At 37.1% G+C, this 12090-nt stretch overlaps 1 protein-coding gene across 2 annotated transcripts in view; it reads left to right on the forward strand.

The window, feature by feature from the left end:
* LOC107084522 (neuronal acetylcholine receptor subunit alpha-7-like) overlaps positions 1 to 12090 on the forward strand; it is a 66634-nt gene that overhangs the window by 32076 nt on the left and 22468 nt on the right. The window contains exon 4 of one of the 2 annotated variants that reach the window (XM_015374402.1): positions 4473 to 4582. In XM_015374402.1, coding sequence (XP_015229888.1) covers positions 4473 to 4582 — 110 coding nt within the window. The remainder of the gene's footprint in view (positions 1 to 4472; positions 4583 to 12090) is intronic. The other variant, XM_015374403.1, reaches the window with a different exon arrangement.

Consider the following 12090-nt stretch of genomic DNA (forward strand, 5'->3'; position numbering starts at 1 on the left):
CTTGCCTTGCCTTGCCTTGCCTTTCTGTAAAATTGACAGACCATAGTAGCCACGTTTGCTCAGCCATGACTTTGTCCAAATATGTCGTCGCCTTTTCTTTTTAGGGCTTTCAGCACACATAATTGCAGTGCGTTTCACTCTAGTGAGCTTCATATTCCTCTTCTACTCGTTTGGCTTCCGGATAGACGAATCTTAGTAGCGCCATCTCACCGTGGAGCTGAGTCCGATGTGGTTTTTAGATGCACAGTATGAGCAGGTAGATCGCATATAAGTATTGTGCTGCACAGTATGAAAACATACATCGTGAGCTGTGAACTCACTCTGTACGACGAAACCCTGTGGTTTTGTCGTACAGAGTGAGCTGTAGCTGCGTGCAACGAAAAAATCACAGTGTACGCCCGGCTTAATAGGGCTCTGAGCAAAGATGAGCTTTTGTGACATGGGTAAGTAAATCAAACATTGGTATATGTAAAAGTTATGAACTTATAAGAAATACATGATCAACTATAAATCATCATCTCGACAAATATGATGAAAAATCAAACAAGTGTTTCGTTAGCATGTCACAACTATCAACATCTGTTGGTTGGGTGGTGGTGGTGGAAAGGTTCGCTTCGCTTCTTCTTGTTCTTGTTTACTACTGGTGGTTGGCTTTGGTCGCAGTACCGCCACCTTCTGCTCTGGAGTGTAAACGCTTCGCCTATGAGAAAAAGGAGCAGCGCATGAACCGAACGCAACACATGCGAATCGTACCGAGACAGTCGAACCGAACGGTTTGGACGGTTTTCATAAACCGTTCCATCCCTATTGGGCGGTAATTGTGTAACGGATATGTGTTTCTGGAGTGTTTACAAACAGGAGTGTTTACGCATCTGAAATTAGAAATTAATCCTAAATGAGGTCCTAAATATTTTACAAATCCAACATTTCTAAATATTCCTCCTGATGCTCAATAAGCCAGTTTGTTGTAAAAAAGAAAAAAAATCTTTTATTCTAAATAATGTTTATTTTAAATTTCCGAAACATCTTCACACAGTGCAGTTTATTCCAATCGTGTGTAATGACCTACTTTGGACTTAAAGAAATAGATAAATAAATAGACAGCAGCAAATATGAAATAAAAAATATGAACAAAGATGTTCAGTTGTCTAGTCAAAGAGCCCATTAAACATGATGTGGTCAGGTTGAGTGGGTTACTGACTGCCTTACAGGTTATGAATATGTAATTTATTCATGAAGCCACCTCTTTAATACATCATCTACCTTGGTGTGGTGGCTTTGGGAACTTTGCAGATGCAGCAGGATTTGATGGGGACATAAGAAGTGCATTATGCAGTCAATAACAACCAGTCACATACTGTAGTGAGATAAAAAGGGGCAGGTTAAAAGGTTAAGAATTCAGTACATTTTTATGAAACTTGAATTGTTTTGTGTTGTCTTCATTTGAAAACTGCAGAATAATTTGTCATTGTCAAGGAAAACAAGTTTTCCTAAGAATAAATTTAGCATGAGCACTTTTATTTGCATTGTTTCAATCCTTTAGAATAGAAATAATATCCATTTCAAGCAAGTGTCTTCATAAGTTGTCTAATTCAAGAGAAGGGTAATTCAAAGGGTAAGCAGTTCCGTGAAGGCCTAGAGGTTTTGCCTGAGAGCAGTAGAAAAATAAAATCTACACTAGACACTGAAGTTACCAAAGTGAACAACATTAAGTCTGGAAGAAAGTCAGAGGTATGGAATTGGAAAATTTAGAGCTGGCTTAGGTTTTACTAGGAATTATTCGACAAGGAAGTGATCAAAGCTGCCACTCTTTCTTTGTTTCTTTCTTTCTTTGTTTCTTTCTGTCTTTCTTTCTAGCTATCTATAATCTGTCTATATCTTTCTCTCTATATATATATATAGATGTAGAATCCGTGCAGCATGAAACTCAATGGGGATCGAAAAAAGGAATCAAAACCAGAATCATTCAATGTAATGCCCTAGCCTGGCATCCAGGAGTGGTGGCATGCTAGAAATGAAGCATGAATCACTGCTCAGGCCAGTCCAGGATTACTTACATTGATTGATTGTTTGATTTACTTTATTGATCTCACAGTGGAGGAATTTACTCATAACATAAGCTCAAATATACAGTATATTCAGTGCGTCCACATATGGCAGCTTTTTTTTTAATAGTAGGATCCTTATACAGGGTTATTGCACAGGGTGTTTACATGGGTATTTATATATATATAGTTATTGCACTGGGTGTCAGATATAGAGAACTGTTGTTATTGGACAGGGTAAAATGTATTGCCGTAGTGTATCATTGTAGAGTGTGGTTGCAGCAAGGATGAATAACCTGCGGTAGTGCTCCTTTTTTACAAAGGGAGTAAAAGTCTTTCACTAAAGGAGCTGCTCTAACACTCTACAGTCTGGTGCAGAGGGTGGAAGGTGTTGTCCATGATGGATGTGAGCTTGGACAGCACCCTCCTCTCAGGCACTGAGTCCAGAGTGCAGCCTAGGACAGAAACGGCCTTTCTCACTAGTTTGTTCAGTCTCCTTCGGTCCCGCACTGCGCTGCATATACAATACACACTCTTGAGGATTCTTCTTCGCTGATATTAGGCATTTTCTATTTCTAGTTGGAGGAAGGGGAACAAACCTAAGAATCAAAAAAGGAAATTTGAAGAATTCTGGGAGAATTGAGAGGTTAGAACCAATTCTGATCGATTCTGGATGCCCAACCCTAACCTTAAATTATCTTCTGAGCACATTGAAGAACTTGATGCTGTGTCTATGGTCCATACAGCGCAGCTACGTAAAAAGGTTCTATGTAGGTGATATCTTAAGTAGTTTATTGAGTGTTTATATTTAGAAGCAGAGAAGCATCAAGTGCATGAATGATCCTTGTTGTTATTAAAAATTAAATACCTTTTGACAGTCTTGATCAATGTATGTCTCTTATAAAGCATGCTACTGCCATTACCTTACCTGCAAACACCAGTGAGGCTCCACTTAAGAACGAACAGCGATACCCTCCGCTACAATGCAGGAACACTAACACTGGATTAGAAATTCCTTCTAAGAGGAAGTAATTAATTACAATCTTGAGTTTATTTTTTGGTTACATACCTTAAGCAACATATTGATTCGGGTATTATATCAGTATTTTCCAACAAAGTGACAAAGTAGTACTCAGTTAATTGTGACAGCAATGGGACTGTGCTGGTTAATAGCGAAAGCACTCTGAGTGATGTACATTGTGAAGTCACTCACATCATTCCAAAATATAAGAAACGAAATGCACCATACATTGAAAATGTTTACTGCTTTGGCTACTTAATCCTTTACATTATTCAATTTGCTTCATTTGTATATTGGACTTATACACTCCAACATAAGGTACATAACTCCAAACATTTTACCACTGTCTGTGTTGAATTAATGACGCCTACCATGTTCCTGTTTCATAACTTGGAACCTATTTGTAGACAGATGCTACTTTTCCTGCCTTATAAATCTCATTTTCACCCCCATCCCCCCGACCCAGGAGAGGGAAGTTTGGGAGCTGGATTGCGTTGTTTAGGGTTTTTTTTGTGCTTTTCAAAGCCAGGCAACATTGAAAAAACATTAAACCTACCCAGGTCTAGTGATGACAAGTGCAAAAATTAAGTTATTAGCCTCCTCAGTGGAGGCATATGTCAGCACACATAAATATGATATTTCAAATAGGAACAGGATTATGTACAGTCAAATTAGTGGGGTGGGGGAGGGGGGGGGGATTTTAGAAAGACAAAATCTTAAAAAACAAAATCACATACATAAATATTCTTAAGGCAAAACTCTTAAAATGGAAGGTAAAAAAAATACCATATGCATGCATGCACAGTTATGCATAGACATTTATATGGAAATGAACAGATGTGCTCCATATACAGTGATCATAGAGAAGCCCCCTATAGCTTAAACATGTGAATTCATCCATCTGCCAACTTATACACCAAACAAACTCATGAAAATTAAAGAATATATGCTCAACCACATCTTACAAATAAAATGACCTGTAATAAATTATCTGAATGTTCTTTGTTTGCTTGTAATGTGCTTTGAACTGGGACTGACTTCACTGATTGCTGGATGGAACTAACTTCAGATGGGATTCAGGGGACCATTGCCAAATGTTGGCTTGGCAGACTTTCAGTGGCAACATTCATAATCTAAGCTGGAGACAAAGTATTACAGCCAACAACTAATAGCCTTTGTAATGGAAAATGTTTGACTTTTGATGACTTCTGCTTTATCACACTTAGAAAGAGAGGGTTTTAAAGGAGTTTGATGTTTTAATATTTCTCTGAGTCATTTATCATAAAATATGATTCAGAAATTAAAAATTATGTGGTGTATTTGCTTAGGATAGCGAGTTGTTGTTTTTCTTTATAAGTTAATTAATTTAGCTTTTTTTTAATCTCTTATTTTGTTTTTTCATTCAGCATTGGACCGATATTTATCTGTCATGGAACCCAGACAACTACCCTGGGGTTCAGAATCTCCGTTTTCCTTCCAATCAGGTTTGGGTTCCAGACATCCTCCTCTATAATAGGTAGGCATTATTTGCTCTGTCTCTATTTAACTTTTTTACTCATCTTTTCTTTTCCTCTTTGAAATGGTGTTATATAAAATACTGTTGTTTTTTTTTGACTGCCTAGATTTATTCTTTAACCTTGTCATTTAAGCCTCTTGGGCATGGGGTTTTAGCATATTCTTTTTAAATCAACCTTAATTTTAAGTGCTCAGTTATCTAATTTCTTGTACTTGAATCTGATAATCACATCTCCTAATTGGTTCAGCTTTTAAATCCTCCTTGGTTCTCTTTGTACTAGATTCTTACTTATAATGCCTTCAACCATCTTCTGTGCTTTAGTATTTACCTGTTAGATATTTGCCATCTACATGGGTAAAAATTTTACAAGATCATAGTAACTTCATTATGCAAACTGTTCTAAAGATTGACTGGATTTTGGCTTCAGAGATACATTAACTTTCAATGTCAAAGATTCCACAAGGTGTTTTAAAATATTATTCTCAGATATTTAGGCTCATGTTTATATAAAACCAACACAATTGTCACAGGTTAATAAAGGGGACATCCATAAACTCCAAGGTGTTATTATGGATTTAAATTGTGTAGCTGCGGAGGACTTTGGAATCGAGACATATATTCCTTGTGTTGAAGAAAACAAGGAAGTTTGAGATTATTTAAGCTTTTTGAGAAGGTGTGTGTCCAGCTGGAAGATGCCATCAGAACACAGTACCACTGTATCACCAGCTGGATGTCAGCAAAATCAGGGTAGCTTGTAGGGATCCAAGTTAATGATTAATGAAATAATCTACTGTTGATTGAGCTTATCGATCGACTACCTATCAAATGATAAGTGGCCGTGTTCCTATTAAATGTGTTTATAAGACCAGTGGTGGATAGTCCAGGTCCAGTAAGTAAAAAGCCGATACAGAGATTAGTTCCACCCATTTGCATTTCCAGCTCCAGAACACAGACTTAATTGCCACATTAAGTGAAGAGGATGAAGGTTAATTAAGCAGGGTCTTTACTTTCTTGACCTGGATATATGTCTATACTTTATATTTATGTTATCACTGTTACCTGTCATGTCCCACACTTTATGTCAGTCTGTAAATGTCAGTCTTGTATATTTCTTGTATATTTGTATATTTCTAGAGAGTAAACGTAATTTCATTTCCCTTGTATGTCTCGTACATATTACGAAAGTGACAATAAAAGCTGACTTGACTTGACTTGATTATCCACCTCTGGATATGACAAAAAAAAAAAAAAGAACTTACCCACAGGTTTTTATTAAGTAAGTTTTACATGCATTTGATTTAAATCATAAACACATTCCACATGTGTTCCCCCAAGCCTTAAAAATAGCAATTATCAAACCATTGTTGAAAAAGAGAAGCTTACACAAATCAATGTTGTTGAACTACAGACCCATCTCAAACCTCCCCTTCATCAGAAAAATTACTGAAAAAGTCTAATTCCAACAGTTAAATGTAATGAACAATGAACAGCTGCTTAAAGGTATTTCGGTCAGGTTTCTATGGCAACCACTGTACTGAGACTTTCCTGATTAAGATATTCAATGACATTTGTATAAATTCACTGTCAAAAAACCATAGTGCTGGTATTATTAGACCTAAGTGCAATGTTTGATACTGCTGATCACTTATTAGAGCATCTAATAAAATAAGGTATGGATTAGCCTTTCTCATACCGCACTGGATGGGATTAAATCCTACCTGAAGGAAAGGGACTTTAGCCCCATTTACACGACCCTTTTGAAACCGTGCTGACCACAGTCTGAGCACTATAACTAAGATAACTGTTGAGTGTAAATGGAACGCAACTGAAGTGGACCATGCCAGACACAATATGGATTCAAACAGGTCCCGCCTTCTCCAGCTTTCACCACCTGTGCGCTCTGATGCCCAGCAACCGTTGCAGTCAACACAAAATGCAGGAAAAGAATGGATACTGAACATCTCACTGCTGTTTCTTTTTAATTCGTTTTTTTATTGTAAAGTGAACAAAGCGTACATGCATGAGAATACAGAGTGGAATAAAGGTGACAACCACTGTGAGCGTCAACAAACATAAGCAAATGTATTGATATCAAGGGGTAGAAAGATACCCCTTGATATCAGTACATTAAAGTAAATCTAAAGTAAAGTAAATCTAAACAATGTATGTATAAAAATATTTATATACAAATTTTCTTATATTAAACAATGAAACATACTTAGCAAATTGTGCAAAAAAGCAATAAAAAAATAACTGGGCAGGTACATTTGCATTAATGCATAAACAAATATCTAACTACAGTATGCAAAATTGGCCATTTTATTGTCTTGATGCTTTGCATTAAATCAAATTAGCCAGGGATGCATGATCAGACAGTAGCTGCGAACCACCAGTCAAAACCACTCTTCCTAATGATATGTCTTTTTTTATGCCATACCATCTATTACCACTATGTTTGTGAACGACCCAGAAATTGAGGTTGACTTGCAGCAATGGTGACCCCTGATCTATAACATGATATACATCACTTGTATGTCACTTGTATGTATTCTAACATGACTGTTAGAATTATTCAGTAACCTCCCAGTAATACCAACAGGCCCTGAATTAGTTCTTGTATCATGGATTTTTTTTCACATTTTTATCATTACAACCTTGTCCATAAGTCATCTCCTTTGCTATTTACAAAAAGCTGAACAGAAAATATTCTTTAGTTAAACAGCTGTGCCTCTGGGATCTGCTTTTATTTTAGTTTACACATGAGAAATTATCATTCACCCAGAGGACAGTTGGAGGAAATTAAGCATAAACTTCACTTGCTGAAGTGTCTTACAAAGAAGGTTAGATATGTCAACAGGTTTGTTTTAAGTAATATAGGAATGGTAGCAAAAAAATAGAAACTGCTATTAAGTTTTTGCAAGCAAGAATATTCTTTTTTTGTAGATAAAAACATTATATTATCTATATTTTATTCATATTTTATAGAACATGCATTGTTAAGAAATATCATGATAGAAATCACGAAGATGCTAAATACAGATTTGAATGCAAAACTGAGTTTACATTGTCATAGATGATTAACGATAGTTCAGTGGGTGAAATGGACGTACAGAGAAGTTCAAACCCCATCAAAACTCTTTTCTCTGCAAATCTCACACTTCTAAACTTCCACCATAAAACTGGAAAATCCAAACAAAGCCCCAAGTTGACATAAACTCAGGGATGTTGCCTTATTTGGTTCTGGCATGTACTGTACTTTTGTCCTGAAATTGAGGGGAGTGGGGGGTCCAATAATAAAGGCGGGGGAAAGGATGCGGCTGCCGGTGTCCAGGCTACCATCACCGGTTCAGGTTTAGTCGCTTCGTCTCCCGTTGGCTCCCTGCACCCGTCTGCCAGGGGGGTTCCCGGACCAGCCCCGGAGCTGATGGCTCGGTTCGAGTGCCCGCACTGTATTCGACCAAAATCACGAACGATTTTGAAATCCCCCTGGAACTTTTTTACATGAAAAATAGGGAATGTCGATGTTTCAGTGAGTGTCGATGTTTCAGTGAGTGAGTGCTTTTTGCTATGATGCGTCTTTGCTCAGCTGCCATGCTTGTAAACCAACCAATCAGTGCATAGCTCATCTAAATATTAATGAGCATACAATAAAATGAAGAAAACTTGTCGTTTCATTCTAGGGCTTATAACCAGGCTTGGATTAGGGCTCATAGAACAGCAAATATGCCATTTTTGACCCCTTTAACTAATGCTTTTTAAAGGTATCGGGGCAGAAAGTTAATGAAAGTTAGTGATGTAAAAAATTTGAATGTGACATGTTACATTGAACAAAAAGCTCAAACTAATCTAAAGAAAAGCAAAAAGGTTTTTGCTTAAGCTTGCTAAAGTTGATTCAAAGTTCCCTCGTGAGACATGAGACACCTTGGTTGAGAGAGAATGCCAGAGAGAGTCATAATGTTTGGCTGTGTAACGGAGATTACATCCAACATTAAGCCGCTTACAGTGAGGAAAACAAATCACAACAGTAATGACAAAATTCCTGATTAAGACCTGGGTTGAGACTGATGTTCTTTATGCTTTCAGGATTAATCATCTGCAAAATTCTGGGATCCTTTTAATAACAAAGGAACATTGCAGGAGAAGGGATTAAAATTATAAGATATAAGATCTTGGAATCCCGATTGGAAATGTAGGTCATGATGAAACTCATCTAAATATGAGCAGATATAAAACAGGAAAATGTTTCAAAGATAACACATATGCTTTATTGTACAGTGTTGCAATTTGCATTAAAGGGATGTTTTTGAAGGTGCTTTTCTTGCCCAACAATGAAGGCCTCAGAGCGAAGGTCTTCAAGAGGGGGTCCACGACCCCTTGAGGGTCCAAGGAGGTACTGCATGGGGATCGTAAAAGTTTTGGTTGATTAGACTTTTTTTTATATCTCCCCCTGCAATTGTTTCCACTAATTAAAATGTCTTTAAATGCAAATTAACATGAATTCAACTGAATTCACACTGAAGTAAACAGATAAATGGAGGCAGAAGATGTCTTTCAGTCTTCAATGCACACATTCAGCGACACACAGGAGCTCTTTCAAGCTGGGCACTGTTTTATTCACAACACCTGTCCCATCAAGGAGGAATCAGAATCAGAAATACTTTAATAACCCCAGGGCTAAATTATTTTCGTTACTTTACTCCATCTGTAATAGTGACAATAGGACCCGTTTGAAATAACACAATTTTAAAACAATATATATAATTAGGTGGTCCCCTCTCCATCTCGCCATCAGTTTGGGGGTGGGAGGTGGGGGGGTCCTTGGCCTGGAAACATTGAACACCCTTGCCTTAGTGAATGGTTATTGAACAAACAGCAATAAGAAGATAAGAAAGACAGGATACAGGTCAGGTCAAGCTACAGTCTCTCATCAGAAAATGGAAACATTTTTCCATGAAAGAGACACAGGTTCAAAATTCAAGTCTTCACAAAAAAATGGTAAGTGATCTGTAAATCATTTATTATAAGGGAGGTTTTAACCATTTGAGATCAAAACCAAAAACCTTGGTCCACATGTAAAAATGCTCTTATAGTAGGAAAATGACACCTCACCCTGAACTATGACTTGGCTGAAAATCAACATCAATACCACGATAGACATCTGATCAATATAAATAGAAAATACATTTCATAAATTATGTAATAATTCTACTGAACTCTGGTCCAAAAACACATGACATTCTTGGAGACATAGGCAGAGGAAAGAATTATAGCCCCCCAACCTTCCACACCAAAACTAAGCCTAAGCTGTCAGTAGAGCTGACCTATTTTTAAAGATCAAGAGTGATTTTCAAATATTTTTAGGAATACCATTCAAATTTGAGATTGTTTCCTTAGACTAATTTCAAGAGGACAAAGAAAACCGTTATCAATAGTTAAAATTGACTGATATGAAAGGCTGATATTGTGCTACATTTTTCAGGTAATTTCAGAGCCCTCCCTAAGCACATATCATGGTGATACATGAGTGTTGCAGAAATGTTTTGGATTGTAGAAATGTTTTGCAGAAAATTGCTGATTTTTTTTTTTTTTTTTATCAATGTCAGAAACTAGTAAGATTTCCTGGTAAAAGGGACGCAGCTAAAAATGTGCAAACTATGGAAGGAAGGCGATAAAACATGCAAAAATGTGAGTTTGGCTCACAGATTGATCTTATGTCCAAAGACACAATGGGGAGGTGCATTTCAAAACATATTTATCTGTTAGAAAAGCCTTGAACTGAATTTATTTATGAATCTGCAGCAATCCTTGGAAATTGATGTTCTAAGACATCCACCATCCATTATAGCTGAGCTTGAGTTGGATAGGAATTGGTCAAAACGTATATCTTAAGAGTGCAAAGTTGGTAAACACATGTGGACAAAAACCTGCAGCTGTATATATATATATATATATATATATATATATATATATATATATATATATATATATATATATGTGCTGAAACATTGCTCTGAAAATGGTGGAGAGCTCTAGTGGGACATTTACATAAGAAAAGAGATTCATGAGTTTATCTAGGGGGATGATAGCCTAAACAGCTCTATGACATTTCTCGTACCTGTTGGGGGGTAGTGCAGGATTTCAAACAGGGGAGTGGCAGCCACATTCATAAGGGGCAGCAACAAGCTGAGGCAGGCGGTGGGGGGGACAATTAATTGTGATAAAAAAGAGGGAAAAACAAGAATTATATTGTTATCAACATTCTGCTTTTTCCTGAAACATGTTGAATTACCCTAGGTAAGTCACTTAACCTCAAGTTGCCTTCCAATCTGTTTATGATATGAATTGTGTGCTGACCTGTGAAAATCTAAATTACATAACCAAGTGTTGTCTGTCCTTACAGCTTACAGGAAGCAGAGTGAGAACATAGGGTGATCCTCTAGTTCAGTGCACTGCATGAAACACAGGATTATCAGCAGTATTTGACATGTAAAACTACTGCAGAACGTCAGGGTACTAGCTATATTCTGGAGTTTTAGGTTTAAAACTTAAAGGCCTGAACACACCGGTCGCCTGCGACTTTTTATGCTCCGATCCATTTTTTGTCCAAGTAACACTGACTGCATATAGAGAGGCTTTGACTGGGCAGGTCTGTGCAGATATTTGTCCACTTCTGTCTCTGTGCTAATTTAAATTAAATAAAAAATTAAAACAGTGTCCCACATTTGACTTGGGCAGATTCTGAAAATGTATAAAAAAAAAAAAATAAAAAAAAAAAAACGGAACAAACACCAGCACATTTTATAAAACAAAGCCCCACTTTACAAATCTGTGCAGGATCTCAAACCAGAACAGATAGAGAAAGTTCAAATGCGTATATTAAAAACACAATGACACATCTAGAGAAAAGAAAAACATAGCAATGAACACAACTGGACAGTTTATTGACTGAGGCAGTGAGAGATGATTCTCAGAAAGTTATTCTCAGTTTATCAACGTTTTTCTGTCTTTATTTTATAAAAAGGAGGGAGAGATGCGCTGCACTTACCTGCTCTGTCTGCCCCTCATTATTTATGTTTTTTGTGATGACAAAAAAAACACCATCAGTTGTTAAAGGTACACTATGCAACCGGTGTTGATTTTCCAGCGAGGCTCCACCCAGAGGGCGAAAGTAAAAGTGCACTGTCGTAAATATGCTCAGCTGTTCTCCTGGTTTCTCCGTCAAACCAGGCACGTTTGTTTTGAGCTTAGCAGACAGGCGAACGCAACAAATCACCATCACTACTGCGGTAAGTGACTAGCCATCGCTTATAACTTCAACAAAGAGAAATAAATGTTCATATACAAAGTCATAATACAAACAATGACACTTTTTTGGTCGCGGACTCATTTAGATAAAGGAAGAGGGACCATGCATTCCGTGGTTGACAATAAATCACAGTCAGACAAAAAACGCTTCTAGGATCGTCAGTAAACGCTAGTTTATACATAACGTTACTAGCTTTGTGAGG

This window comes from Cyprinodon variegatus, unplaced genomic scaffold (genome assembly GCF_000732505.1).
Source record: "Cyprinodon variegatus isolate N-32 unplaced genomic scaffold, C_variegatus-1.0 Scaffold102, whole genome shotgun sequence".
NCBI lineage: Eukaryota > Metazoa > Chordata > Actinopteri > Cyprinodontiformes > Cyprinodontidae > Cyprinodon > Cyprinodon variegatus.